Source organism: Polyergus mexicanus, unplaced genomic scaffold (genome assembly GCF_030449975.1).
Source record: "Polyergus mexicanus isolate NDT 795.1 unplaced genomic scaffold, iyPolMexi1.0 SCAF_1, whole genome shotgun sequence".
Lineage (NCBI taxonomy): Eukaryota > Metazoa > Arthropoda > Insecta > Hymenoptera > Formicidae > Polyergus > Polyergus mexicanus.
In genome coordinates, this window is record NW_027223321.1 from 5,655,809 (window position 1) to 5,683,595 (window position 27,787).

At 39.5% G+C, this 27,787-nt stretch overlaps 5 protein-coding genes across 11 annotated transcripts; 3 read left to right on the plus strand and 2 right to left on the minus strand.

Annotated features, from left to right (window-relative positions):
- Nucleotides 1-794: 794 nt before the first annotated feature.
- Cnbp (CCHC-type zinc finger nucleic acid binding protein) lies at nt 795-5,419 on the minus strand. 5 transcript variants are annotated; one of them, XM_070296087.1, is made up of 3 exons: nt 5,249-5,419; nt 3,360-3,607; nt 795-3,197 (listed from the first exon to the last, which is right to left on the minus strand). In XM_070296087.1, exons 2-3 carry the CDS (start codon nt 3,597-3,599, stop codon nt 2,973-2,975), a joined length of 465 nt encoding a protein of 154 aa, XP_070152188.1. In that variant the 5' UTR covers nt 3,600-3,607; nt 5,249-5,419; the 3' UTR covers nt 795-2,972. The 5 variants fall into 5 exon arrangements, with proteins under 5 accessions (XP_070152188.1, XP_070152196.1, XP_070152204.1 ...); XM_070296095.1 differs by lacking the exon at nt 5,249-5,419 and adding an exon at nt 4,630-4,807; XM_070296103.1 differs by lacking the exon at nt 5,249-5,419 and adding an exon at nt 3,826-4,243.
- Nucleotides 5,420-8,983: 3,564 nt separating this feature from the next.
- LOC138933451 (ribophorin I) lies at nt 8,984-11,381 on the plus strand. Its single transcript, XM_070296168.1, has one exon. The coding sequence runs from the start codon at nt 9,169-9,171 to the stop codon at nt 10,990-10,992; it is 1,824 nt and encodes a 607-aa protein (XP_070152269.1). The 5' UTR covers nt 8,984-9,168; the 3' UTR covers nt 10,993-11,381.
- A 350-nt stretch (nt 11,382-11,731) lies between these two features.
- LOC138933493 (deoxyribonuclease TATDN1) lies at nt 11,732-14,150 on the plus strand. The gene is made up of 5 exons (XM_070296234.1): nt 11,732-11,889; nt 12,290-12,469; nt 12,665-13,058; nt 13,147-13,350; nt 13,614-14,150. The coding sequence occupies exons 1-5, from the start codon at nt 11,850-11,852 to the stop codon at nt 13,717-13,719; spliced, it is 924 nt and encodes a 307-aa protein (XP_070152335.1). The 5' UTR covers nt 11,732-11,849; the 3' UTR covers nt 13,720-14,150.
- On the minus strand, nt 13,903-27,721 carry Tmem214 (Transmembrane protein 214). The gene is made up of 13 exons (XM_070296156.1): nt 27,059-27,721; nt 25,750-26,166; nt 23,055-23,225; nt 22,760-22,960; nt 20,718-21,154; nt 20,140-20,354; nt 19,325-20,014; nt 18,993-19,203; nt 18,788-18,927; nt 15,744-15,870; nt 15,129-15,394; nt 14,896-15,047; nt 13,903-14,817 (listed from the first exon to the last, which is right to left on the minus strand). Exons 5-13 carry the CDS (start codon nt 20,839-20,841, stop codon nt 14,691-14,693), a joined length of 2,052 nt encoding a protein of 683 aa, XP_070152257.1. The 5' UTR covers nt 20,842-21,154; nt 22,760-22,960; nt 23,055-23,225; nt 25,750-26,166; nt 27,059-27,721; the 3' UTR covers nt 13,903-14,690.
- On the plus strand, nt 21,940-27,743 carry LOC138933460 (transcription activator GAGA). 3 transcript variants are annotated; one of them, XM_070296179.1, is made up of 6 exons: nt 21,940-22,314; nt 22,762-22,969; nt 23,057-23,239; nt 23,345-23,588; nt 25,802-26,140; nt 27,099-27,743. In XM_070296179.1, the coding sequence occupies exons 2-6, from the start codon at nt 22,781-22,783 to the stop codon at nt 27,395-27,397; spliced, it is 1,254 nt and encodes a 417-aa protein (XP_070152280.1). In that variant the 5' UTR covers nt 21,940-22,314; nt 22,762-22,780; the 3' UTR covers nt 27,398-27,743. The 3 variants fall into 3 exon arrangements, with proteins under 3 accessions (XP_070152280.1, XP_070152298.1, XP_070152290.1); XM_070296189.1 differs by lacking the exon at nt 21,940-22,314 and adding an exon at nt 22,326-22,564; XM_070296197.1 differs by lacking the exons at nt 25,802-26,140; nt 27,099-27,743 and adding an exon at nt 24,245-25,629.
- The last annotated feature ends 44 nt before the right edge of the window (nt 27,744-27,787 follow it).

The window sequence follows — 27,787 nt, forward strand, 5'->3', positions numbered from 1 at the left end:
AAGCAGTGGTATCAACGCAGAGTACTCTCTCTTACAAAACGTTCCCAGCCAGAGAATATGTAAAAAAAAGTGTCTCTGAGAAAAATCTTAAATTAAAGACATCCGAAAAATTGGAACAACTTCGTAACATCGTAGTTTTCGATGCCATCGAGAGAGTAAAGGATCCTGATTTAAATTGTCTGATTGAAACTGCTGAAGATCCTTAAATATAACACGAAAGATATTCCAATCTTTCGTCGTCATCCACTCACGGAGGACTTGGTCCAACGCATGTCCGTGCACCGAGGCGATAGCACCAGAGGCTGCGAAGTCCGATAATAGCGCGAAGTACAATTTGTTTGATCCTCTCCAAGTCTCGCATCGTGAGCACTAGCACACCGAAACTACGCAATGAGATCCGGATTTAATTAAGTCCCGAACGTGTGTGTTAAGTGTATAAAATTGTGTTGCAGGACACCTGGATTTACTACACGAAATATTTTTCCCGAGCGCGGCGCCGCCGCCGCAGATGACGGCGGATTAACCCGGGATCATTCCTTCCATCGAGATAGTCAGGCACGCCTGGCTTCTGAACGTTAATACACAATTGTCGCTGCTGGTAAAACCACTGAATCCGCAAGCGCGCGCGGATATGTCCGCGCGTATCCGTCTTTCAGATCTGAATAAAGATATCTCGCTGCCCCGGCTTCCAGATGATTGAGTTGATATCGCGTGTGTCGCACTCTACTGTAAACGTGGTCCGGTATTGTTTGGAAAATCGGTAGTCGGAAATCTAATCGCATTTCTTATTCTAATTTCGTTTTTTTTTTTTTTTTACTTTATGAACACTGCGCGCCGCGGCTCTCTCTTTCTCTCTTTAACATGATTTCGCGTGACCGCTCACAAGTCTCTTTTTTTCTCTTTTAAGAAAAATCTCGTTTTGTACTCGCGTCGAGTATAAGTGATTATCCCCGCGCGCGGCGGCAGGGATAGTCTTTTTTTTTCCTTCGAATTCATCGCAATATTTTTTTCTTCTTTTTTTTTTCGTTTCTTTTGACCGTATCTACAAATTTTGCTCCTGCACAACTTATGAGTTACGCATAGGAAAAGAAGAAAGTATATATATCGATCTCAGTAACATGTACTCTCTATACATGAAAAATATAATTTTCTCATGGCAATACAAAGAAGAATCGTATCGTCGGAATTAGTCACCAGCAACGACCAGAGTATAAGCTAGCTTTTTACAATACAAAATACAGCTCCTGCACATATGCATAAATATATGTATACACATATGCGCATATATATATATATACATATATCTAGTAACGAAGTATTTTCAGCAACATGTAAGGATATAGTAAGGTTGGTACATTCTTTCTCCTGTAAGGAGGAAAGAACTCCTCTTTCGTTTGTCGCATGTCCATCAACAGCGAATGTCTATGAACGACGATAGTATAAACAATATGAATCTATGTTATTAACAATTATATAATTGTACGTACAAAATGTACCAACTTGTACAGACTACCGTGTTTATATGTATATATACGCACATATCGCAATGTAGCGATCGTTTCGAACATATTATACTGATATTAAATCGCAAGTTGCGTTTCGTTCCCTTTACGTTTGATGAAACCACGTAGAAAGTGCACGTCTTCTCTCTCTTTCGCCCTACTTCGTTGAAGTCGGGGTGGGCGAGTAAAAGACGCGGTATAACTGTATATAAACCCGTAAACACTGACAATCCTACAACTATACATTGCTTTGTCCGTACTTGTACGGAATTAGACAAATCTGATATATGGTAGAAGAAAATGGTGAAAGAAGAAAAAAAAAGGCAAAAATGACATATAGTAACTGCTCGGCAAGATCCTCATTACATCCTTACACATTAAAAATTAGCGTTACTAAATCTTATTTTTATGCATTCAGGGCCGGCATGTGTGTTCTCGCTTCTTCCATTTCTCGCTTTCGAATTCATTTTTTCTTTCCTTCTTTTGTCGATTTACGAGTGTCGGCTAGAGAGTTCGAGAGGGAGGACCGGAGAATACAAGATGCGTGGATGCGAAAACTGTTGCGACGTGAGCCTGTGCCTTGGTGATTACTTGTTCATAAACCGTGTCAATGTAAAAAAAAAAAAGAAAAGAATGTTCCTCTTTGTTTACCCGAGCGTCGAGTATCAGTTTGCTCTTTTATTTCCTTTCTTACGTTTTCATCATATTAGTCGTTTTGTAAAATTTGCTTGGTTCGAACAAATTCGAGGGAACGCGTAAAAGAGAAAATCTTGCGAATTATATTTGAACCGTGCGAATATCGCCAGACACGCATTGAATCTCGCGAGACTACATGTTAGAACTTTCTGAAAATCCATACATCTTGCATCGGAAAACAATGCGCATACGAGACAGTTCGAAGGTCAGGGGGACAGAGGACTCGTGTCTCTACATTCTAATTCAATCGAATGTTCATAATATTATATAGATGTGTATATGTATGCTTTGTGTAGAAAGTGTTTATCATGTACGTGTAATAATGTAAATGTTAAATGTGTTGTTTATAGGAGATGAACCCTGCGCTCATTCACACGTAGCAATACAATGTATATTGTATGTTGATGTATGTCGGTGTAACAGCAATAAAAACTTAAAGACATCATTAAGAAAAAAAAATCCTTGCGAAGAGAACAACGGTGGGCAGAGAGGGGAAGGAGATTTGGGAATAAAGGGCGAGGAGGGCTGGGGCTGGCCTCCGGGAATTGGGAGCATGGTATATGGTGGCAATTCGAACGATTATGACGACGACAACGACGACGACGCCTATGGCGACGACGACGATGTCGGCGATACGCGTCCTCTACAAATTGTACGCGTCAACGAGATACGTCCGCATCATCCCTACCTAGCTACAATTCCCGGTAGTGGCGCGCGCGACGGTGAACGGCTTATCGTTATCGTTAAGCGAGCGGCACGGATTCCGGTTGTCTCCTACTTCCTGTCATCCTGATCGCATTCGCGGCTTATGTGACCGGTCTTGCCGCAGATGTAGCAAGTCTTGCCACCGGCCTCGGTGCAGTTGCGAGCAATATGGCCCGTCTTGTTGCAATTATAGCAGCTCTGCATGGCAAAGCGTCCGGAGTCGTTGCCGCCCTCCGGGCAGCTGCGCGCCATGTGACCAGTCTTGTTGCAATTGTAACAACTCAACTCCGGTCCCTGTTAGAAAAAATATTATGAATTTGTGTCCGATACAGTCTCTATGTCTGTCTTGCGCAGAGTTCCCAACTCTGACCACAAAGATCCACTGCAGGCAGGACAGAATATTAAAATGCTGCTGACAATTGGAAATATCTACTCGAGTCACAACAACATACAAACCTGTTGACAGTCTTTAGCGATGTGTCCAACACCGTTGCAACGATAGCAAAGGTCTTGATCCTCTTTGCATTCACGCGCGAAGTGTCCAAATTGGTTGCATTTGAAGCACTTCTCTCGGCCACGTCCAAAACCACCATCTCTGTCGCGTCCGCGATCTCCTCTGCCACCACCTCCGCCTTGTGGGCACTCCCGTGCAAAGTGGCCCATACGGTTACATTTGTAACACGCACTCGAACTCATCTTCTAATCTGTAATTATACATATTCAATTATATTTATCTGATATTATTCAACTCTTATATATTTTAATCTCTACTTTATTCAAACATCGTTGCAATATTAATCTCTGCCGTAATGTACTCTGCTTACTTATATATCTCGCATCATGTTTTATTCTTACTTAATTTATAATTTTACATATATAAACTACAAGCAATATATCACACTTCGAATCGTTTCACACTCACGGCAGACTTCTCAAACCTGTCACGTTTATATCGAAGAAATTCCAAACCTATATATCATTATCCAAATTACAGAATTCCAATGATATAATCGCTGTGGGAAAAAAAAAAAAAAAAATCGCGATCGAATTTCACGTACTCGTGACCGAGAGTACCCGATTCGCGGACAAATCTGCCATATCTAACGCGCTCGGACGCGCGCGCTTCGTCGCACACAGATACCTCCTGGAACGCGCGCGCGCGCGGGCACGAAGTGCGATGAACGGTGAGCGAGCGCGGGGGCAGAGAAGGGGGGGAGGAGGAGGAGGAGGTAGACGGGCAGGAGGGCAAGACACGCAGGTGAATGCGCACTTTATCAGCGAGAAGGCCGTGCGAACGCGAACTCGCTCGCAGGAAGCGCCGCCGGCCGGATAAATAGCGTTAACGAGGCCTGCGGCGCGGCCACTGCTCCGCACAGCGCCGATCGGATCGAAGCGGCGCGCACGCGAAACGCGTTAATAAAATGGCATCCCTCTCGCGTCATCGCGAGCCCGTATCGCCGCACACGCCACTGTATATTATTATACGGCCGAGATGGGATTGAAACGCGGCGCACACGTGTGCCCCGCGTGTCGCGAGGGCGTTCGCGCGACGTCGATGATGGCGAATAGGATAAGCGGGGGTCGGTGGGGGGCGGGGGTTGAGGAATGAGACACACGAGGACGGCGGCGTCGGGTACGTCGACGTACCCAATGCCGTTGGACGACAACGAACTCCGCGGTATCGAATAGTTGGCGGGTTTCTTTTTTTTTGTTTTTTTTTTTTTACCGTTTACTCGCTCTCCCACGCTCGCTCAACCGACGACGATCCTCCTACGGTCTTCGCGACGCCGTACAACGTGGCTGGCTCGGATCCGTTTGCTCGATCTCTCTCTCTCTCTCTCCTCTCTCTCTTTCCGTGTTCACCCCGCGACCCCTTCGGGCCCCATCCACATTTCAGCCGGCGGTATGTGTATGTGCGCGTACGATACGTACGTATGTAACGCCGCGCGACGTGAAGATGGCATCCGTGAAGTGACGCCGCGCGCGCGCTGCGCTTTTTTTGCGCCGGGCACGGCGAGGAAGGAACGCGCGTAGACGATGGCGATTGGCGATGCCGCCCGTCGTCGACGACGATGACGCCGCGTCGCGACCGCGCGTTCTGGCGGGCTAGCTTCGCATTTTTCCATGTATTTTACTATATGGCAGCGGACACGCGAATCGCGTTCGAGTACGGACGGGGCCAGGCCCGAGAGAGAGAGAGAGAGAGAGAGACGGGACCACGTGCCGGATTTTGCACGGGCCCTCGCGACAGAGAGAGAGAGAGCCGATCTCTCTCATCGGCGATGGCGCGACCGTGTGGCGCTTGCCGTCACCGAGAAGAGAGATTTTTGCAAAGATAAACTTACCGTGCCTGTAGATTGTTGCGCGATTACCAAAGGGGCTCCTACTGCGCTGCTGCGACGACGCGTACGACGACGATGGACCCACGGGAAGCAGTGTTTTCCGTAGGAAAAATCGGAACGACACTCTCCAGCGGACGGCTCGCGGCGACCATTAACTACGAAAGGGATAGATCGGACAATCGCCGCTACGTTAACCCGCCAAACTCTCGCAACAATGAGCGCCATCTCTTTCCGCGTTTCTCCGCCCCCTCCAACCCCCACCGTCATTACCATCGACGACTCACGCGCTGCCACGATCGATCCGGGCGTCCATTGGCCAGCCCGCTCCGGCACCATGCCGCGTGACCAATCGCGCGTATATTTTATACCCTCGATGCGATACATAGACACGTCACCCTTAAGCCCGTATCAGACTACGCATTGAAAATTAAAGATTGGAGATTGGAATTTGACTAATCAGAAAGGACTAAAATTTCTTTATTCTGATTGGTCAAATTTCAATCTCAATCTTCAATGCGGCGTCTACAATAGAAATTTTAAGCTCTAAATCTTAAGTTGACCAATCACAGTCAAGTATGAGAAGAATACTCGACTGTGATTAGTCAATTTCTTAAGACTTAGGGCTTAAAATCTCTATTGTAAACGCCGCTTAAGCCGGTATCAGACTATGCATTGAAGATTGAAGATTGAAGATAAAAATTTGATCAATCAGGACAAAGAAATTTTAGTTCCTTTTCTTCTGATTAGTCAAATTCTAATCTTTAATCTTCAATGCGTAGTCTGATACGGGCTTTAAAGTCCGTATCAGACTACTCATTGAAGATTGAGGTTAAAGATTCAAGATTGAAATTTGATCAATTAGAACAAAGAAATTTTAGTTCCTTTTCTTCTGATTAGTCAAATTATAATCTTTAATCTTCAATTTTCAATGCGTAGTCTGATACGGGCTTTAAAGTCCGTATCAGACTACTCATTGAAGATTGAGGTTAAAGATTCAAGATTGAAATTTGATCAATTAGAACAAAGAAATTTTAGTTCCTTTTCTTCTGATTAGTCAAATTCTAATCTTTAATCTTCAATTTTCAATGCGTAGTCTGATACGGGCTTTAAAGTCCGTATCAGACTACCCATTCAAGATTGAGGTTAAAGATTCAAGATTGAAATTTGACCAATTAGAACAAAGAAATTTTAGTTCCTTTTCTTCTGATTAGTCAAATTCTAATCTTTAATCTTCAATTTTCAATGCGTAGTCTGATAATGCGGCGTCTACAATAGAAATTTTAAGCTCTAAATCTTAAGAAGTTGACCAATCACAGTCAAGTATGAGAAGAATACTCGACTGTGATTAGTCAATTTCTTAAGACTTAGGGCTTAAAATCTCTATTGTAAACGCCGCTTAAGCCGGTATCAGACTATGCATTGAAGATTGAAGATTGAAGATAAAAATTTGATCAATCAGGACAAAGAAATTTTAGTTCCTTTTCTTCTGATTAGTCAAATTCTAATCTTTAATCTTCAATGCGTAGTCTGATATGGGCTTTAAAGTCCGTATCAGACTACCCATTGAAGATTGAGGTTAAAGATTCAAGATTGAAATTTGACCAATTAGAACAAAGAAATTTTAGTTCCTTTTCTTCTGATTAGTCAAATTCTAATCTTTAATCTTCAATTTTCAATGCGTAGTCTGATAATGCGGCGTCTACAATAGAAATTTTAAGCTCTAAATCTTAAGAAGTTGACCAATCACAGTCAAGTATGAGAAGAATACTCGACTGTGATTAGTCAATTTCTTAAGACTTAGGGCTTAAAATCTCTATTGTAAACGCCGCTTAAGCCGGTATCAGACTATGCATTGAAGATTGAAGATTGAAGATAAAAATTTGATCAATCAGGACAAAGAAATTTTAGTTCCTTTTCTTCTGATTAGTCAAATTCTAATTTTTAATCTTCAATGCGTAGTCTGATACGGGCTTTAAAGTCCGTATCAGACTACTCATTGAAGATTGAGGTTAAAGATTCAAGATTGAAATTTGATCAATTAGAACAAAGAAATTTTAGTTCCTTTTCTTCTGATTAGTCAAATTATAATCTTTAATCTTCAATTTTCAATGCGTAGTCTGATGCGGGCTTTAAAGTCCGTATCAGATTACCCATTCAAGATTAAGGTTAAAGATTCAAGATTGAAATTTGACCAATTAGAACAAAGAAATTTTAGTTCCTTTTCTTCTGATTAGTCAAATTATAATCTTTAATCTTCAATTTTCAATGCGTAGTCTGATGCGGGCTTTAAAGTCCGTATCAGACTACCCATTGAAGATTGAGGTTGAAGATTCAAGATTGAAATTTGATCAATTAGAACAAAGAAATTTTAGTTCCTTTTCTTCTGATTAGTCAAATTCCAATCTTTAATCTTCAATCTTTAGTTTTCAATGCGTAGTCTGATACGGGCTTAGGCCGATATTACATTTGTCATACGACGAACTTTTTAAGCATATTGATTGGCTGCAAAATAGAAACTTTCTCGAGTCTCTAGAAATTAGCTAATCAATGCGCTTAAAAAGTTGGTCGTACGACAAATGTAATATCGGCCTTAAGCTGGTTTCGGGGAACATGCTTTTAGCACTATGAACGTGTTCTGTCCTTATTCAATCATCGTCTCCGCCAATGAGAAACTTGAATTCATAGTAAAATATAGCGATTAATTGATCGAGTTTGGATTAAACCATTCATTCGAAAACGCTATAAGTAAAGGCCTCCCGTACAATCGAAAATATAAGGAACGGAGAACAAGTATTAAAAAAAGGAACTGACTTGATTTTTGTTAAAGTAACTTTCCTTTCAATTTTTCAGATTATGTGGTGTGTACTAGCTAAGAAACCTATCGCTTATATTTTTTATTATACGTTGAACTGCTCCTTGTTCCTCATTCTTTATTTTTAATCGCTAATATCTGTTCCTGTTCCTTATATTTTTGATTGTGTGGGGCCCTTAACAAAAATAAAACGATGCTTTGGAGCGTAAGGGTGGATTCATATTGCATCCAATTTTTCATGCACGACATCCGATATTCGATAAGAAAATTTGTTTTATATAAAACAAATGTTTAAGGAAATTTCCAACACAAAATCATACGATTGGGCGTTTTCCAGCAAAAAAATGCACGATTGGCTGTCAAATATATTGTAAAAATTTTCGAGACTTTAAAAATTCTTTATTTGATAACTAATTGCGTGACATTGTATTTATCTGTTTTTTTTTTTCCTGGAAAGCTACCACAATCATAGGATTTAACATTCATAGTTTTGAAACTGACCAATCGCAGCTATTCCTATGAAAAATGGAATGATCATGATTGGCCAGTCTTAAGGCCGTATTACACTATGGTTGCGGCCTCGATTGCGATTGGGCTTATGGTTGATATTTGCGGATTGACCAATCGGAGTAAAGCAGCTCGCCGGTTGATTGGTCAATCCGCAATTATGAACCGCAACCCGTAGTGTGATACGGCCTTTAGTTCATCGATCGAAACTCTCGGACAAAAAAATCTCGATATTGTTTAAATGTTTAATTGTTTCCCTCTGTTACAATTAACGTGATCGCGATCATGATCTGCTATTCGACTAAATTTATTCGAGATCGGAATAATCCCGAGAAAAGACGAAGGAGCAAAAAGTGACAGATGGCGATGCAAAGTGCAAAAGTGACAGACTATTTTCGAACACAACTTTAATTTGCGTTGAGAACGCGGTCGGTGATCGCCGATGCCGGCCACGTCCGTATATATCGATATATGCCCGCGAACTTCCATAGATAAACGGCCACGTTTATGTCACATACGTACGTAGCACACGCCGGTCGATAGCGCGTGTTATCACCGTCGGTATCCGGAATCCCGTAGACCCCGAATCCCGAGGACACCCAAGATGTCTCGTGCTCGCGCGGGCGCGTTAATATGCGTCCTCGCGCTCTACGCGTGCACGCTCGTACACGCCGCCGATCTCGTGGACCCGGACCTGGTTGTGAGGAACGTCGAGCGGCACATCGATCTGCAATCCCAGCTGACCAAGATCACCACCCGCGTGATTCTGGACAACAATAACAAGGATCGAGCCATCCAGCGCTTTCTCTATTGCCTGGACGGCTCGCAGAGGGAGTCCCTGAGTTACATCTCGGCGCGCGTGGAACCAGGTAAACTGGAGCTCAAGGTCACGCCGTTGACCAAGACGGTCGACGGACACCGCGACGAGATATTCTACTCCATCGATCTCGCCAACAATCTGGCACCTCGACGCACTCTCACCATAGAGGTGGAGACGATACTCACGCACGAGCTGGTACCGCATCCTAAGGAGATTGCCCAGCAGGAGAAACAGCTGGTCAAGTACGCAGGAAATGTGTACGCTTATTTACCCTACGCTGTAACCAAACAGACGACCTACGTGGCTCTGCCATCGCGCAACATTGAAAGCTACGCCAAGATCAAACCTGTTTCCCAGACCGGTTCAGCGATAGCTTACGGACCATTTGAGAAGCGATCACCTTTTGCTTTCGAAGAGCTGACGGTGCACTTCGAGAACAACAATAAGTTTCTCACGGTGACCAGGCTCGAGAGAACCATCGAGATCTCTCACTGGGGTAATATCGCTGTCGAGGAGCATATTGATCTCCTGCATACTGGTGCTTTGCTGAAAGGTTCCTTCTCTCGTTACGAGTACGCTCGTGAATCCAAGTCTGGACAGGCCAGCATCCAGAGCTTCGACACCGTCCTACCAGCAGCCGCCTCCGATATCTATTACAGGGACGAGATCGGTAACATCTCCACGTCGCACACCCGCATCAAGAAGGACTCCGTAGAGTTGAATCTGCGGCCGAGATTCCCGTTGTTTGGTGGCTGGAAGACTCGCTACACGATCGGCTATAGCGTACCCAGTTACGAGTACCTGTTTCATTCCGGAGACGAGTACACATTGGAGATGAGATTGCTGGATCACATCTTCGACGATATGATCGTGGATGAGATAGTTCTGAAGATTATTCTGCCGGAGGGTGCGAGGAATATACAGCTGGAATTACCGTATCCCACGATCCGCTTGACGGATTCTCTGCACTACACGTATCTCGACGTCACCGGGCGTCCGGTGGTATCGGTGACCAAGAAGAATCTGGTGGAGAATCATATCCAAAGTTTCAGGTTGAAGTATACATTCCCGCGTCTGCTGATGTTGCAGGAGCCGTTGCTGGTTGTGGTAGCGTTGTACCTAATGTTCCTTTTAGTCATAATATACGTGAGACTGGACTTCTCGATCGACAAGGACGAAGCGTCGGAGAGTAAGCTGAGGATCGCCGGACAGTGCGAGAAGATATTGGCCGCTCAGGATCGTCGAGTCACATCCTACAACGAGCTGGACGATCAGCTGGCGTATCTCAAGACTAACAAAGATGCCAACGCGTTCCTGGCAGCGGTGAAGGGCATCAATCAGGAGTACAAGGCGGCAATCGGCGCGCTCAACGAGATCGCCCACAAGCTGAAGGGCGAATCCGGCGACGTGTACGATCGCGTGCAGGAGCTGCAAAAGTGCGATCGTTCCCTGAAGGAGCTCTACAACCAACAGCAGACGCTGTACGTGGATAAACTCGTCCCGGGCAAGATTGGTCGCCAGCAATTCGTCGAGGCGGAGGCGGCGATCGCCAAGAAGAAGGAGGAGTGCGTCGAGAAGATCAACGCGATCGTAAAATCGCTCCAGTAATCGCATTCCGCGAACGAACTTGAGAGCAACGACGTGATGTATTTTCGCAATACAGTAATACAAATCTCAATCGCATCTGTCAATATTCCATTCGTGAGAATATAAACCAACTAGGATTCCATAAGTTTACAAATTGCATCGAGTCGCGAGAAAAGAAACTCTTATATCTCTGTATCGTAAATTAAGATTTGTAATAAATATGTAGGAAATGACGTATATACGTAAATTACGTTCTCGTTGTACCTCCTCTCTAAGACTGTTCTATCTAAATCAAACAATTGTTCATAACATCTTTCTTCTTGGGACGTATATACATAATTGTAATATTTTTCTCAATGGATATTCAATTGCCGTCTGAAAAATAAATTTAAGTGAAATTAAAAATTCAGCGCATTATTAAATTCTTGCGGAGAGCTTTAATAAATATATATTTAATTAATAAATATTAATAAATTAAGAAAATTAATAAATATATATGTACATGTATATAAAATTATAAGATATAAATTAGATTTGTGTTACAAAAAAATTTACATATATTATAAAAATAAAAATTAGTGACAAAATCTGCGGATATAAATCTCTTAATGTCTTCGTCAAATTTCAATGGATATATCCATCGTTTTATAATCGAACGAAGGAATTTTAGAATTCTTAGTAGTCACGGCAATTAGATCGATGTTGTGCGTCCAGATTACTGCGCATGAAGGCGCAATGTCAGTTCTCCCCGAGCGTCCGGCCTCTCTCATCCATGTGTCAATTTGCTGAACCGGTTAAACGAGTGACATCTGCTAACCTCTTCATCTAGTATCGAGCCAATTCCTCGGGCTCGGATAATTCGCGTACGAGCGATTCCTATGCTCGGAGCTAGAATGTCCAATCTACGAAAGTTCATAGGTAAACGCACCCCTCGGTTATCTTTCGTGTCTGCTGTCGACGAAATCGCGTACTCCGTAATTTGTCTAGCGTCACGCGCGCCCGCACCCTCGTGCTAAAGGTTATAACGATACAATCAATCATTTAATCCATTAGAATCGCTTCTAATCGAATTTTTTAATTATCGTATCTTCTGAAAAAAATTTTTCTTTTTAACACCTTCTCGTGTTCCTTGAAACTGAAAAAGAGTATCAATTATTTCAGCATTGTCAATATTTTCTTTAGTACACGAAGTAGAATATCTCGTATTATTTTCTTGTATTTTTATAGATTGTATAATTTTATATATTGTAAGCGGATTTCTTTTTATATTTTAAAAGGAGATGAAGTTATATTTTTTTTATTGTTTTAATTATTATAGATATTGGAGCTAATTTAACGGATTCTATGTACCAAGGCATTTATCATGGATCTCAAAAACATCAGCCAGATTTAGACAAGGTTTTAGAGAGAAGTTGGAAAAATAATCTTTCAAAAATTATTATTACAGCTGGTAGCGTGGAAGAAAGCAAAAAGGCGCTTGAAATAGCAAAGCTTGATGGCAAGTTCTCGATACATCTCTTTAAATATATAAAAAAATTCACCTAATATAAATCTTTGTCTTTTAAATTGATGCATTATTAATAATTTTAATTTTTAATTTAACGGTTTGTACTAATTTACCGTATTACGTTAAATTCTTTGTTCTATTTTATCATCTACGAGTTGTTGATGGCAATTAATCAACATATTGCAGACAGACTATATTCGACAGTTGGTTGTCATCCGACTCGTTGCAATGAATTCGAAGAATGTGGCAATCCTGAAGGATACCTTAAAACGCTGTCAGATCTAGCGCTAAACAACAAGGATAAGATTGTTGCTATTGGTGAGATGGGCCTGGATTACGATAGATTGAATTTTTGCTCCAAGGAAACCCAGAAGAAGTATTTTGAGACGCAGTTGTCGCTGTGTTCCACGCTAAAGTTACCAATGTTCCTACACTGCCGCAATGCTAGTGATGATTTTGTGCGAATTCTGAGGAAGCACAAAAACGAATTGACGCCAGGCGTCGTACATTCGTTCGACGGCAATCCGGAAGACGCTAATTCTATATTACAATTAGGCTTGTACATCGGCGTCAATGGATGGTATGATTGATAGTGCGTGATTCTTGCGAGAGCTTGATAAAGACAGTTGAGGAAAGTTGAGTTGATGATAACATGTTTTGGATTTCAGCTCTCTGAAAACAGAGGAAAATCTTTTCGCGATCACTACCATTCCCTCAGACAGACTCATAATAGAAACTGATTGTCCATGGTGCGAAATCAGGCCGACTCACGCGTCCGCAAAGGATGTTATCACACATTTTCCTTCTGTGAAGAAAGAAAAGTGGCAAGCAGACCAGATGGTTAAAGGACGAAACGAGCCCTGTACAATAGTGTGAGTATCTATATAGCATAAATCGGTTATAATTGGTTATATTATCGATGGCAATATTTCAATATTTCTTAAAAACAAACCAAAAGTATAGTATGATGTATGTAAAGATTAAAGAAAACATTGTACCGATACGAAACATTTTTTCCACCAAGTCACAAAATGATATTTAGTTTTGTCTTTTATTAAAAATTTTATAACAATAATTGTACTTTTAATATTTTTAAACGATATGTATGTGATTCAATTGCAATTTCTATTTACAGTCAAATATTGGAAGTCCTAGCACGGATTAGAGACGAGGAAGAAGAGTATCTATGTAATCAAATATACAAGAATACGATGAAACTCTTCTTCCCATATGAATTATAGTGTGCGATCACTGAACAGACTGCAAAAACGTAAACGCACCTAAAGTGCAGCATTAATGATAGCACACTCGTGGAAGTAATCAGGGATAAAAGCTGTGAATGCATGCGTAGAGATGAGAAAAGATATAAAAGAGAAACACGCTGCCGAAATGCTCTGTTGAAGGAGGGAAATGAAGACACTCACTTTTACATACGTAGCTTTATGGAGGTGGCTGTTGTCCACAGATCTCTTCCCATGAAAAACTTTAATATATTCTTGTTAAAATTATATTGTATCATCATAATATCGTACTCATATATCGCATTTTGTCACTATTACTACCATCATCTCATTATTATTATTATTATTTGCGATATTTATTAATATTATTCTGCTATTTCCACAAATATCACTGTTGTCGCTGTTATTGCTCTGACCCATCTCTCCGTCAAGTGATTTTTTTGTTAACTGATTACTATAAATGATCTTATTTTTTTCTAACTTTGGTAGTATGCTCCTTCTCTTTATTACATTTACAAGAAAAACTATTACGAAAAACAATGATTTTATTTATGGTTACTCAATATAGTCGAATATATTCAATCAATATCCTCAAAATTATAAATGAAAATACAAAATATTAAAGTTCGCATTTTTGCGTATACAGAGACCTATAGATATATTATACATAGGTATATATTACTTATCAAGAATGATTTCAAAAAATGATAAAGTATTTATCTTAATAAAAAAATGTTCGCGATTAATCATGTTTACCAGAAGGTCACAAAATTTTCTTCGTCAGGAATCAACCAAAATAAGATGCTCTCTTATTGAGATATCACAGGTAAAATGGCCGACGTGTTCGTGATCTTCGAAAGCATATATGTAAAGTTTCCATGTCATAAATAATAAATGCAGAAGTGCGTGGATAGATGGAGATTTCGTTATCAACGCAATAATTGTTCGTAGAGCAAACCAATGGATTTTATTCATGGCACTTTGGAGAGAGTCTGCACTTTTTCATACACCCAATCGTATGTTTGACTCGCATACGACTGTGTCGTATCGAAAGCCCATATAGCGTAACTCCGGAGATTATCCGGACTAAGTTTACCCCTGAAGACAGAAAGAGAAAAGACACATGATTAGATATTCGAGTTATATATGCAGCTTCTATACAAGTGTATTACTTACACAAAGATATTCTTCTCCAACCACTGTATCGTTGCAGTGGAATGTTCAATAACTTTCTCTCCGATCAGAATGAAGGAAACTTTCACAAACTCCAGTGCTTGACAACTTTTAGATTTGAATTCTTCTATAATACCTGGAGCGTAATGTTCAATCTGTGCAAGAAAGAATTCTATATAAGTATTATCAAAGTTTTCTACATACAATAAAGTATTTAAGATTTCTATTAAACTTACCGTGTCAACAACTATAGGTATATTTTTTTCGACATATGTTGCAACATTGCTATATAGTCTAACAGAAATATTTCTTATTATAAGGTAGACATTACCAGCCAATTTAACATACGGCGTACTTAAGTCTACAATAGCTTTATAATATTCCGGTGAGCTATCTTTAATTGCTTTATGTCCTGCGGACCAATACAACTTTATAGTAGCCCATGATTTTTCTATATATTTCAATATTCCATTAGTTTTCAAGAACTTTCCAATTTGGGACGCTATAATACATAAATGCCAATGTATAATCAAATAAAAGATTAATTTCTATCTCCAATTTAATTACAAGAGAAATTAGTATAGAGAGATAAAAAGTATTAATGGGCACGATAGTTTATGATAGCGATGAAAGTTTTTGCCAGTCAATCATGACAATTTCATTGATCACGTCATTATAAAAATTATATGTGATATTGAGATTATATTCCTCTGAACAAAAATTTTATATAAAAAGTCAATTGTAAAAATTTAAAAACAAATGAGAGAACAATCATCTTTTAAAATGACAAGCATGATACGAAATAAAAAGCAAATAGAGAGTGACTAGTGTTGTTTGCAAGAGATCCTCACCCTCGAAGGAGCCATGCTTCTGTGTATCGTATGCTACAATAGCACCAATAAGCATTAACAGAAGGAGACTGGCAGACCTCCATGGAAAACCGCGACGCGTGGAAGAGGTCATTTTCTTCAATAGTGTCTGAAAGTATAAATAATGAAATCAATTTCTAAAAAATTTACTTTATTCCAAAGTTTGAGCAAAAATCATCTTTGAAAGATGACTGCTCAAACGTCACGCCAAGATCTTTCGTCTTTCTGTCAACATATGTTTCTCGCGTTGATTTATTTTATACATACGAGAATGAATTTCGATTGTAATAAATAAAACTTGCGTCAGATGATAGAGAAGCAATCGCGATCATCGTGCTCTCTCTCTCTCTCTTATCAGAAGTTAAATATAATATATACGAGAGAGAAATTATACTTCGTAAAGATGTAAGACTTTGAAAGCATAATTATGTGGAAACTAATTAACAATAGTTAATCACGATAACAACATCCTTCTCTTATCGATATTATATCGACAAATCAGCCTGTCATCGACATGTTGGAAAAATACAGCTGAATCAATCCCCGATCTTTCATCATCTCGAGCGTGATTTCCACCACATAAATAATTACAATTGTGTCGAAAGATCGTAGATTACGAGAGACACATACACACACACACACACACATACCACACATACGTATACATATACACTTACACACACACAGAGAGAGAGATGCGCGTAAGATTTTATCTTACCTGTGGAAAATCGAGAGGTGCAAAAGGCGTTATGTATAATAAGCTTCTCCGATCCCGGTCCGCGACGGGCTCCGAAAAAAAAGAAAAACGTACAGAGACACGGACGATGTCAGTGTCGTATAGCTGATCGCGTCGTGAGGGGGCAACGATCAATAAGTCGCGTGCACTCCCGAAAACAGCTATCTAACCTGCGAGAGCAGATGGAGTTTGTTCGAATCGAGCCCGCCACCTCTCTCTCTCGCCGTCGAACAGGGACGAGACTGCCCGAGTGCCAGAGAGGGTTCCAGAAATCCACGATCGATCAAACGTCAAACGTCAAATGTCAAACGTGGCGCCGAGGAATTCCTGCGGCTCTCTCGCGGCACGAATAATCTGCCCCCGCTAAAACTCTCGAAATTCTTCGTGAAATTCTTCTAGATCGCGAAGAAGCACGTGGCAAGAACAAATCTATATTATATGAAAAATATTTCTAGAAATAAATATAAATTTTCGATCGCGCACTATGATCTCTATTGAAAATCTATAATTATACTAAGATAATAATGGAGAATCGTTAATTAATTTTAATTTTAACTCGCGTGATCTTCGATCTCTCGTAGAGATAAGTCATTCCGCCTATTAGGAGAAGCCAAATAGAGTGACGCGCGATGTTTACGGAACGAATAGATGAGCTTATCGTGGAAGGTATATCGACAGAGAGAGAGCAAAACACACATACATACACACATATATATATATATATATATATATATATATATATATATATATATGTGTGTGTGTGTGTGTATAAACGTATATATTCGACAATACCAATTTGTAAAAACCTTGAAAAATATAATTTATAATAGATATCGATGCTACGGGGGGGAATTCAACTTGTTGATACACATATTATGTATACATGCTTCTCGAGGACGTTGAATAATGACGTTACTGCGTAGAATATCACGTACTGACGGAGATTGCGACGTGTAAATTGCGATTTGACGTTTCACGAAGCGCGTCTATCGACCATGACGCTTCTTTTTTTATTTACATCGATCAGGAATTGATACACTTTCTCTAAGAGTTGCCATCTATTATAACTAAATTCTTAATGTCATTCAATTTCATATATACTGTGTTTTCTAATCCTGCACAAATCACTTTCATTTAACTTTTTACATTCTCCTTTCTCTTTTCTCTCAAAAACTATATATAATATTATTTACGCACGTATACTTATAGATAAATAAAAATACAAGAAAAAAAAATTTATTATAAATATAATTGAATATAATTAATTTGTAAATGTATAGAAATATTTTAAGATATAATATTGAATGGGATCTTCATATCAGATGAGATTTAGGGGATCAATCAGGTTTATATATATAAATACATTTACGTTACATTTGCAGAGTGTAAATATGATGACGATGAATTGAAAGTTGTTTGTTTGGTAAGTGCGAGAAAATTCGTAAAAATCCATACAAATCTAGGACAATTCAGTGAAAGAGAGAAACGCTTTCCAAATTTAACTGTCCATAACTGTCTATCCGTCAAAGTGAATAAATTTTTTACGCGCTCGCACACCACAAGTTATACGAAATACCGCGAGACACGCAACGTACTAAATTAGATGCAAATTTATGTTCGTTACCTATTTGCGCACAATCATTGTTAGAGGCCGAGTGTGGCGGTATGTCATGCTCCGAAATATACGACGTAATTGATTTTAATAACTAGCAATTTTTTATCCGCCGTTCCCGCCCTTTTATCCACGCCTGCATAGCTCTTGTAAACACAATATATACGTCTCTAATAAAAAGCAGTCTTTTTATGACTCACTGTTTGTACAATAATGAAGAAAATACATATCCGTTGCATTCATTATTCGAGTAAATGCAAAGAGAACGATTATAACTTTCACTCGTTTGAAAATAAATAGATAATTAGTTTTTTTTTTTTCTATAATAACGGAGTAACAATTTCTTTTTAACTAACATTTATACAATGATTATTAATTATGTTAAATATTTTTTTATTCTGGACTTGGAATAAAAAAATTTTAGACTTTTCGAGACTTTTTTTAAAATGGACTTGGAAAAGACTTTAAATTACAATTAAAAACACGATATATTATCAGATAATGCAATCGATTGATAAAAATAAATATGCACATTATTTAGTGTTGTGTTCAAATTTTTTTCAACAGTTTAGTTATAAATTCATTTGTACTATATCTTGAAAGCACAACTTGTGCTTATAATATTTTATATTATAATAAAATTTTGTATATAAAAATAAAATAATGCATAAAACTCACCTGAGATACTTTTTTGCACGCAAGTGCTAAATTTTCGTCTTTGGCTTTTTTCCATTTTTCATTATTGTTTTGGATAAATCCGAGAGTTTCTTTCAAGTGCTTAGCTTTGAGCTTTGTTTGCAAACTAGGCAAATTTGTATCTATAAAAATAATTTTGTCTAAATGCATCCATTCATTTTGAAATCTGAAAAGCGCAGACACTCACCAATATACGATAGAAGGAGACTGGATTGGTATAAATGCTTGGTATAAATAGAACTCCAAGTAGTAAAACAAAGAGGTTCCGTGACGAGGCAGTCTGCGAGAGCTTTAATTAACTCATGTCTATAGTTCGGATCTGATTTTTGCGATACTTTTCCCATTAACATCTCGAATAATTTCGTGTAACTTATATCCTTGTTCCTGAACAATATCGACTGCAAAATTATTATTTAAATATTATTTAATTCGTCTCATAGTTGTTATCCAAACGTGTCGGCAAGTTTAACACATGCATCGCGTGCAGTTTACTCAATTAATCTCAAACGTATTACTTACTCGCAACTTATCGATACTCGTGCTAATCTCTTTTCCCAGATTCGCCGGTTGTATATTTTGAAATTTTTGAGAGTAGGTGTCCATAATAATATCCAGATACAGATCCAAACTGAGATCATGAATGTCGTCATGATCGAAGACGAGATCGTTGAGAATCTGCACGACGTAGCTGGAGTAGCCCTTCGTCTCCAGCATCGGCGACATTACCTCGTGCCAAATCTTCAGGCCAACCGCCAGATTCTTTTTGCCGGCCTGCGACCAAGCCCACAATAGGGACAAGCCGATGTTCTTTCTGTTTTCGTAAGAGTTTCTTACGCTAATCAATTTGGAAATATTGGCGGCGGTCATCTCGGGATTTAAATGCGCTAGCAACTGTAAAAATATCTTATGTCCGATAACGGGGATGCCCTTGACCATGTCGGTGGCCATCGCCGTAAGTGTATTCTCGTAAAAAATTTGTATAGTCTGTTGCCCCGCCATTTCTACTGCCTGTTCAAGTATGGAAGAGATTGCTTTAGGTACTAGGCTTAATGGATAATCCTTGGGTTTTCCTGAGAATATTGTGTCTTCCTTGCTAATGGGTATCTTGATGTTGAGGAAAGCATCGAGTTCCTTCAACCAGAGCAAGGGCGCTTCAGGAAATCTGATTTGCGCAGTGGTCAGAAGTTCATTGAGCTCTTGCACACTGATCTGCATATATGTTATAAGAAATTAGTACATAATTCAACACGGTTATGCTAAATACACAGATATAACGAAAAAATTAACAGCAACTATGCTTTTACACATCTATTTTAAATCAAAAGCAGTCTTACTGCATTTAATGCATCCTTAATAGTTTTTGGAGGTTTTTCCTTTGGCTCTTGTTTTTTCTTCTCAGTTTGCTGCTGCTGTTTTTGCTGCTGTTGTTGCTTCTTTTTCTCCTCATTCTCCTTTGTTTTGTGCTCTTTCCCTTGTGCCTTAGCAGGCTTCTTATTCTCCTTGTTTCCATCCAGATTGTCATACAGTGTCTTCACTTGGCTCAATGGTACTAAAATCAAATTCAATCAGATAACTTTCTTGATATATCAGAGCAAAAAATTGATGCTATTTTATAAAATAATGATAATTCAAAGTGATTTGTCACAAACTGTAAACAACACATGTCTATCGCATTATTTTGCAACAAGAAAGAGTAATAGCAAAATGAATCGTTTGCAAAAAAGTACATACATTAGTACCATATTGCAATCGTTTTTATCAAGCATACAATCGATCGACTGTTCACTTGGATTCCATAATTTTTATCTTGCAATTGTATAGACAAAGTTGTGACAAATCGGAGCAAAGTTAAAGGAAGTCATAGAATTAAATTGTCAAGTAGATATAAGGTAGGTTATGACAGATGACTTACAAAAGTCCTCAACTTTCGGCGCATTCTCGATAAATTTCTTCTTCTCGGCCTTCGTGAGCTTGCTGGACTTGTCGTTTCCCCTGTCCTTTTTCCTGCTGACCAATTCCCAGCTGCCGGACGACATCGCGATAGATAAACGCACAGTTCAATGTCAATATGACAACAAACACAATACACCACTGACTCCAAAAGGCACTGGAGACTGGAGTTTGACTGAAGTAGGTATATATATAGGTATAGTGATCGCGGAGCAAAAGCTTTTGTTGGCGAGGTGTCAATTAACACACAGTGGTACGTGGTAGCGCATGCGTAGTCGCCGAATTGCCACGCGCACCGGCGAAATACACAAGTTCGTTCCTTTTACTAGCGCTTTTCATATCACGTATCATCACGTATACCTCCTCGTTTTATCCCTCCTTAAAGATCGTAAGTAGTACCTAATAAAAGATATAGTACAGCTGTTTTGTGTCAAATAAGAGAGAGAGGCAGAAAGGGAGAGAGAAGATAGATATCTTTATTCAGTTATTTTATATGTTACACAACACACGTCATATACAATATAAGAAAAAGATACAATATGAGAAAAAGAGTGAGAGAGGGAGAGGGGCGGGAGGGAGGGAGAGAGAGAGAGAGGGGGAGGATGCAGAGAGAGATATTTTTATGTTCCAAATTTATTATTTCCAAATAAAGAAAACAATATGGAACAATATCATAAATTAATAACGATAAGCCTTTCACAAATGATTTAATTTATATATTTATTGATTTAATTTCTTTATAGGCTCTCTTGAATAAGTTTTCAATTGGACTCCACACAGCAATTTTTAATATTGCAGGAATATAGTAATAATATTACAATATTGCGTAGCAATATATCAAATAATATTGCATAAATATATTATTGTAATAATATTATTACAATATGATATAAATAATATTACAAAATATTATATTTTATTGTGATATATATATATATATATATATCGCAATGTATTACTGCAATATTGCAATATCACTGTAATATTACTGCAATATTACGCGCGTGCTGTGTAGGACACAGAGGTAAAAAATTTACAATATTTTCTCGACACGCGTCGAGAATCGAATGATTCGCGCCCTTTCATTGAACTTCCGGTTGCCTCCGCGATTCGTCGCGTAGCACACTGTGACGTAGTACGTACGTCACGTACGTACAGTCCGACTACACATGTGTGTGTATACGTTCACCGATGACACGCATACGCGATCGCTTCTGACAGGGTTTGAATTTCAATTTGAATCTCTCGCCTTCAAAGTCGCGTGCTGGCGCCGCAGCTCCCAAAACGAATTCCGCGACTGTCGTCGCGGCGTCGCGTTTCCGCCCCCGTGCGATGCTCCCCTTCCGAGGACGACGTCGCGTCGCCTGACAACCTGCGTGCGGTTTGAATCTCGCAGCCGCTCGGACTCTCGACTTATGTGACCTGTGCGCGAGCACGACTTTCTCCAACCTAATTTCGTTTCGTGCAAGCTACCAATTGGGAGAGATCAACGCGATCGTGATCATCATCATCGTCGTCGTCGTCGTCGTTGCCGAGACAAGAGGTCTACGTTGTCACAGGTAGCCGTTGCTACTTGTTAGGTTAACTCGCGGCACGACGCCGCGACGCTCAATCGGGTGGGGGTACTAATTAAGGAACGTTGGATGGGGGAGACGACGAGCACACACGCATCGTTACCGTTAGCTAGCGGATTATCGGTGCATGTGTTGCTTCGTATCAGTCTTCTTGGAGTATTCTCGGGATAGATCTGTGTTCGAATGTTCATTTTCTATCTGAAGTATTATTTAATTGAAGGGAAACTTCACTACTGTATGTATTTCATTCATTGTATCTTATCAGCTGTCTCTAGGTTTGTCCTACAATGAGATAGAATATGTAAAAATTGTGTAAACAATAATCATTGCTTCGTTGAATCTGACATTGAATGCTTTATGCTAGATATATTTTATCATTGGTGTTGTATAGAATGAAAAATTAAGCAATTATATCCATATACTCGCTTACAGTTGAGATATTCAATACGGAATGGGTAGCAGCAGCCAGCTCTACAGTCTCTCGTGGGGAGAATTCAGTTCCTCTCTGGTCTCTGCGGTACAGCTGTTGAGAGGACATGGCGATTTGGTGGATGTTACCTTGGCTGCAGGTGGTCGCAGCTTCCCTGCTCATAAAATTGTTCTCTGCGCAGCCAGTCCGTTCCTCTTGGATCTGCTCAAGGTGGCGTCATTATTTCGATAAGACTATTAAGAATGCATATTTTGAAAATTTTATAAAATTTGATTACAATAAAATGTTTACTCACAGAGCACTCCATGCCAGCATCCAGTGGTCATGCTGGCAGGAATTGGAGCAGATGATTTGGAGTCTTTGTTAGAATTTGTATATCGGGGAGAGGTAAGCGTCGAGCCATCGCAATTGCCTTCCTTGCTTCAGGCTGCCCATTGCTTGTGCATCCATGGATTAACACCGCCAACTGTAGTAACAGAGGTACGTTTCTGATATATTCTAGCTCATTGGCCTTAAATAGAAAAACAGAGTATGCTATATATTTTTTATATAATATATGATTACGTTGTATATATTTATATCTAGAGTGGAGAAGAAGTTCCTGCATCAGCGATACCAACACCGAGTGATGGTTTGTCAAGAACACTCAACTCATACAATCCATTGAAACGGAGAAAAAAGAGGAGGAAATCGTCCACGTCCTCTGGAAAATGGCCCTGCACCAGTAACACTACCGACACTAGCGAAAGCAGACTTGTGGATGATAACAACAGAACAATGCCTTATGAAAACAAGGATGACGACGCTACAGATCAGACTGATGATACAGGTAAACAATTTGCAAATATTTTCCTCTGATAAATTAATTTTGATATCTCAAGTGAGAAACAAAATTCAAGATACCAATAAGCTATGTGAAAACAGTTTGTAAATTTTCCTGGTTTTTTTGAAATAGTTTTTGTGTAAAGATGTTATACAATTAAAATACTTGTTTTATTTTTTAGGTACTGTATGATTTATCTCAGAGATGTTTTTTAATTCATTATTTAGACATTCGTATGTCACTGCAATTTTTGAGTTAATTTTGATAATTGTAAGATTATAATTAAGCAGAATGTAAAATAGTTAAGGTGTAATAGTAATTTCACTTGTGTTTTGTGTCCGATGCATTATGTTTAGCGATAATCATCATTAAATTATATCAAATATTTTTTATGGGAGGCTCTGTACATATATGTAGGCCTTGTTTTTCGCTTTAATTAAAACGGACACAAGCACAACCATCGATCGGGTTGAACTGCAATTCTGATTGGTCGTCCTCCAATTCGTTCGACCGAAAGAGAGAGAGAGGGGGAGGGGGAAGGGAGAAAGAAAGAGAGAGGGGGGAGAGAAAGAGAGAGCGAGAGAAACAAATTCAAAGCAAGCAAGCTAAAGCAACGTCAGTTCAGCCCCGTATGGTAACATTGTGTTTGTGTCTGTTAACAGCGGGCAACAACTGCCTGGTTGGAAACTACGCGAACAATCATCAGGGCGGCAGTCATTCACCGCGACTTCAAGAATCATCCATCGCGGATAATCATCAGGCGGCGCATCAGGATCACATCATGGATGGCGAGTCGCATCTGCAGCCATTGATGCCGATGCAATTCTCACCGCTGCACATACCACAGTTTCACAGTTCTCTGGGTTTTCCATCCGCTTTGTCGTTGTCCAGTTTAGCGGCCACTCAGACAGGAAGCGTGAATCAGTCGAAAGCGCGCGGCGCTTCCGATTGTCCAGGTGTTTGTCCGCTTTGCGGTGCGACGCTGCGCCAGGCGAGGAATTTGCGCAGGCACCTGTTGTCCTCGTGCAAATACCGGTTCAGTAATAACTCGACGACGACGAATACGACGACGCAGAATTCCGATACAACGATGGTGGAGATCAAGTCTGAAGTTGAATTGCCCGGTTATAACGATCAGTCGTCTGTAACTTACGGGACCGACAGCGGCAGTAACAGTTGCGAGCAGATAGTTTGTAAGCCCAGCCTACCCTCGCCGACGTTGCATGGGCCTGAGAACGCAGTTTCGCCACCGAGTAGCATCCCGTCGCCGACGACCGCCAGATAAATGTACAGGGAGAAGACTCGTCGAAACAAACACGAGCGTCGTTATTGATTATACGTTTCGTAGTCTTGCGGATTTTGTTCGATTGTGTTACGGTGATTGAATTCGAGAGTGCTATGACAATGTTACGTGAGGTTGAAAAAAATGAAAGCGTCGCGTTATTTGTATAGTTTAGTTATCCATTTTATGCGAACGGTTATTTGTAATTACTCGCATTATTACGCGCGTTATTTAACTAGATCAATTCGGAATGTATTTATGCGATTAAGTTTATACATGAATCTTCCACGCCTTAGTGTGTAAGGATATCATAGGATTAATCGATGCAGTTTCAAGTATAGCGGGAAAAGTTATATCGTGAGATAAAAGATTCTTATTCTTTTACTATATGACTTATACGATAATCGGGATTTCCTATAATCGTGCAATTCGAGTTCGTCCACAATTCATTTTACTGCCTCTTTAATTCCCTCGCCATGGAATGGTCTAATAGCAATATACATGAATATATTAGCTAATTGTATTTACGAGTATCATTTTTTTAAATGAAACCGAGGATCTTCCATAACAGCCACAAGGTGAAATCGGTGCACATTCCTATTTTATAATGACGGACTTTGCTGTATACGCGTGGACCGTTGACAATAGCATGTGCATATACGAAATAATTAGCATTTCGATTTAAAAGGAGAAATATAAGATAACGGGTATAATAATGTATTATCCAGTTTCTTTTCTTTTGCAAATAAAGTATGTGATACCGTACGTTGCGTTATTTTTCACGAAAACACAACTTGGCGTGAGCTACACATGCATTGCTCACTCAATTCTCATCTATTTTACCATACCAGAGACACGATGTCTGAGTCGAGGTGAGATGCTCACAATGTTTCGTGTTGAAATCTATCTAGTTTTGACGACGAATTTGACGTTTCAGGAGACGGATTGTCGAAGGCGCGCAGTCTGTCCGATCAGCCGGCATCGTGTCCGTTATGCGGTGCGATTCTACGCCAATCGAGAAATCTCAGAAGACACTTGGAGCTTCTGCACTTTGGTTTGGGTAATAGCGGCAAGTCCAGCATACACGCGAGGCATCGGCGATCGGTGACGGACAGGGCCAACGATTTCGGTCTCTCATCGTTGGCATGCGTTCGTCCCACCGCCAGGATAGATTCGCACCTCGCCGCGAGATCCTCCGAGACCTCGGACTTTTCCATGATGACGCCTTTATCGATCGCCTCATCCGTCAGTTCCGCGTCGAGCGTCAGTCTTCCAGGTGAATCGCATTTCAAATCACTTAAACTTAAGATATGGAAAAGAATTATATACAGGAAAAAATAATTTTTTTTTTTTTTTTTTTTTTTTGGAAGAAAAGATACAGAATATTATATATGAAATATAGCGTAAAAGAGATTTATTCATTATATAGAGAAAATAATTATCGCTAATGAACCTGTTATAAATCATTGATTCGACAGAGAAATATTACACATGAGGGACATTAAAATTTTACTGTCATGCTTTATACGCATTATACGATGCATGCAGTATTGTCAAAGGATTAATGGATGCATTATAGTTTTTGTTAAAGCGATTACACGCGAATATTCACGTGAATTTACAAATCTCGTCTTTACATATAAACTTTGCATTCATACGATTACAAACATTGATAATTTTCACTGTTTTGAGAGAACGCGATTGTAATCGAGATATATTCGCTTGGGATATTGTAATTTATTATATTGTTATATTATCACGAATTAAATCCTTGCCATATTAAGTCTCATGTTTGTTTAAAAACTTGTGAACATCTATTCTGTGATCTTGTCTGCGCTTATTTTCATGAAACGTCATCCCGATGTAATTGTATTGTTTTTTTAATCTAAAATACTACGAATAGTAATGCATATTTAATCAGTAACATTGTTATGATAATATTAATAAATATTTTTTAAATTATAAAATATTTTCTTTTTTAATTAATATCTACATAACTGATAAATATTCCAAGCTAATATTTCTGAAATATGACATTTTTTTGTCATCAAAAATACAATTTATAATTTTTATAAAATTTAAATTGTTTCATGCATATATATATATATATATATATATATATATATATATATATATATATATACACATATCTATTATAATGAAAATATAAATACACATATTAAAAACCCATTACCTTGTACATCAGCAAATCTAGATTTTTTTAATGTCCATAGGAAACTTGATAGGTCCGAGTTCGAGCTTGTTAGGTTCCAACGATCAAAATGGACATCCGCTGCCAGGATCCACTCCTGTCACATGTAACGCGTCCATGGTGCCATCGACCAACGGGATCTATTCCTCGGACGGCGGTGCCAGCATGTTAAGCTGTCTGCTACCGTCATTGCCTACCTTGCCGCCCTTCTCCGCGTCTCACGACGTGTTTCGACACGGTGAGATGTTACGTGCGGGAATCGCCTACCACGATTCCTCTCGACAGCACGCCAGGCACATGCAGCGCACTGATGTCACCTAACTTGGCGACGATTCCCGATTTTGCGATCGCTCCGCAAGAGAAGCACGAGCGTGTCGCTTTGTGTTATAAACGAATCGAAAAGTGACAGAATTAGAGCAGAGCACTAGGTAGCATTTACGAAGTAGAGTACTTTACGAATTAGCTTATAAGGACATGGATATTTAAGGGCGATGTAGTTGTCGTGGACGCGCGTATATTGAGAATGTCGCCGGTTGCGGTGATATAGTGATAAAAATTAATGTGATGGATGTGTAACGATGAATGTAGCAATAATATATCGTATTAGAAATTTTTTACTCGGTGCTATGTGTATGTGGATTAAAATATATACACAATCTATAAATAATAAATCATTTAATAACAAAATGTATTCAGTTTCTCTTTTTTTTT

Bases quoted from the DNA above. Each gene is read 5' to 3' on its own strand.
- Cnbp (XM_070296087.1), bottom strand. From the start codon at position 3,599: ATGAGTTCGAGTGCGTGTTACAAATGTAACCGTATGGGCCACTTTGCA. The intron at 3,198-3,359 runs GTTTGTATGTTG...TTTTTCTAACAG, and splicing joins TCGCTAAAGACTGTCAACAG to GGACCGGAGTTGAGTTGTTA.
- LOC138933451 (XM_070296168.1), top strand. From the start codon at position 9,169: ATGTCTCGTGCTCGCGCGGGCGCGTTAATATGCGTCCTCGCGCTCTAC.
- LOC138933493 (XM_070296234.1), top strand. From the start codon at position 11,850: ATGCTCGGAGCTAGAATGTCCAATCTACGAAAGTTCATAG. The intron at 13,059-13,146 runs GTATGATTGATA...TTTGGATTTCAG, and splicing joins TACATCGGCGTCAATGGATG to CTCTCTGAAAACAGAGGAAA. The intron at 13,351-13,613 runs GTGAGTATCTAT...TTCTATTTACAG, and splicing joins AACGAGCCCTGTACAATAGT to TCAAATATTGGAAGTCCTAG.
- Tmem214 (XM_070296156.1), bottom strand. From the start codon at position 20,841: ATGTCGTCCGGCAGCTGGGAATTGGTCAGCAGGAAAAAGGACAGGGGA. The intron at 18,928-18,992 runs GTGAGTGTCTGC...TTATTTTTATAG, and splicing joins TCTCCTTCTATCGTATATTG to ATACAAATTTGCCTAGTTTG. The intron at 15,048-15,128 runs GTAAGTTTAATA...TTTCTTGCACAG, and splicing joins TACCTATAGTTGTTGACACG to ATTGAACATTACGCTCCAGG.
- LOC138933460 (XM_070296179.1), top strand. From the start codon at position 22,781: ATGGGTAGCAGCAGCCAGCTCTACAGTCTCTCGTGGGGAGAATTCAGT. The intron at 23,240-23,344 runs GTACGTTTCTGA...ATTTATATCTAG, and splicing joins CGCCAACTGTAGTAACAGAG to AGTGGAGAAGAAGTTCCTGC. The intron at 26,141-27,098 runs GTGAATCGCATT...TAATGTCCATAG, and splicing joins GTCGAGCGTCAGTCTTCCAG to GAAACTTGATAGGTCCGAGT.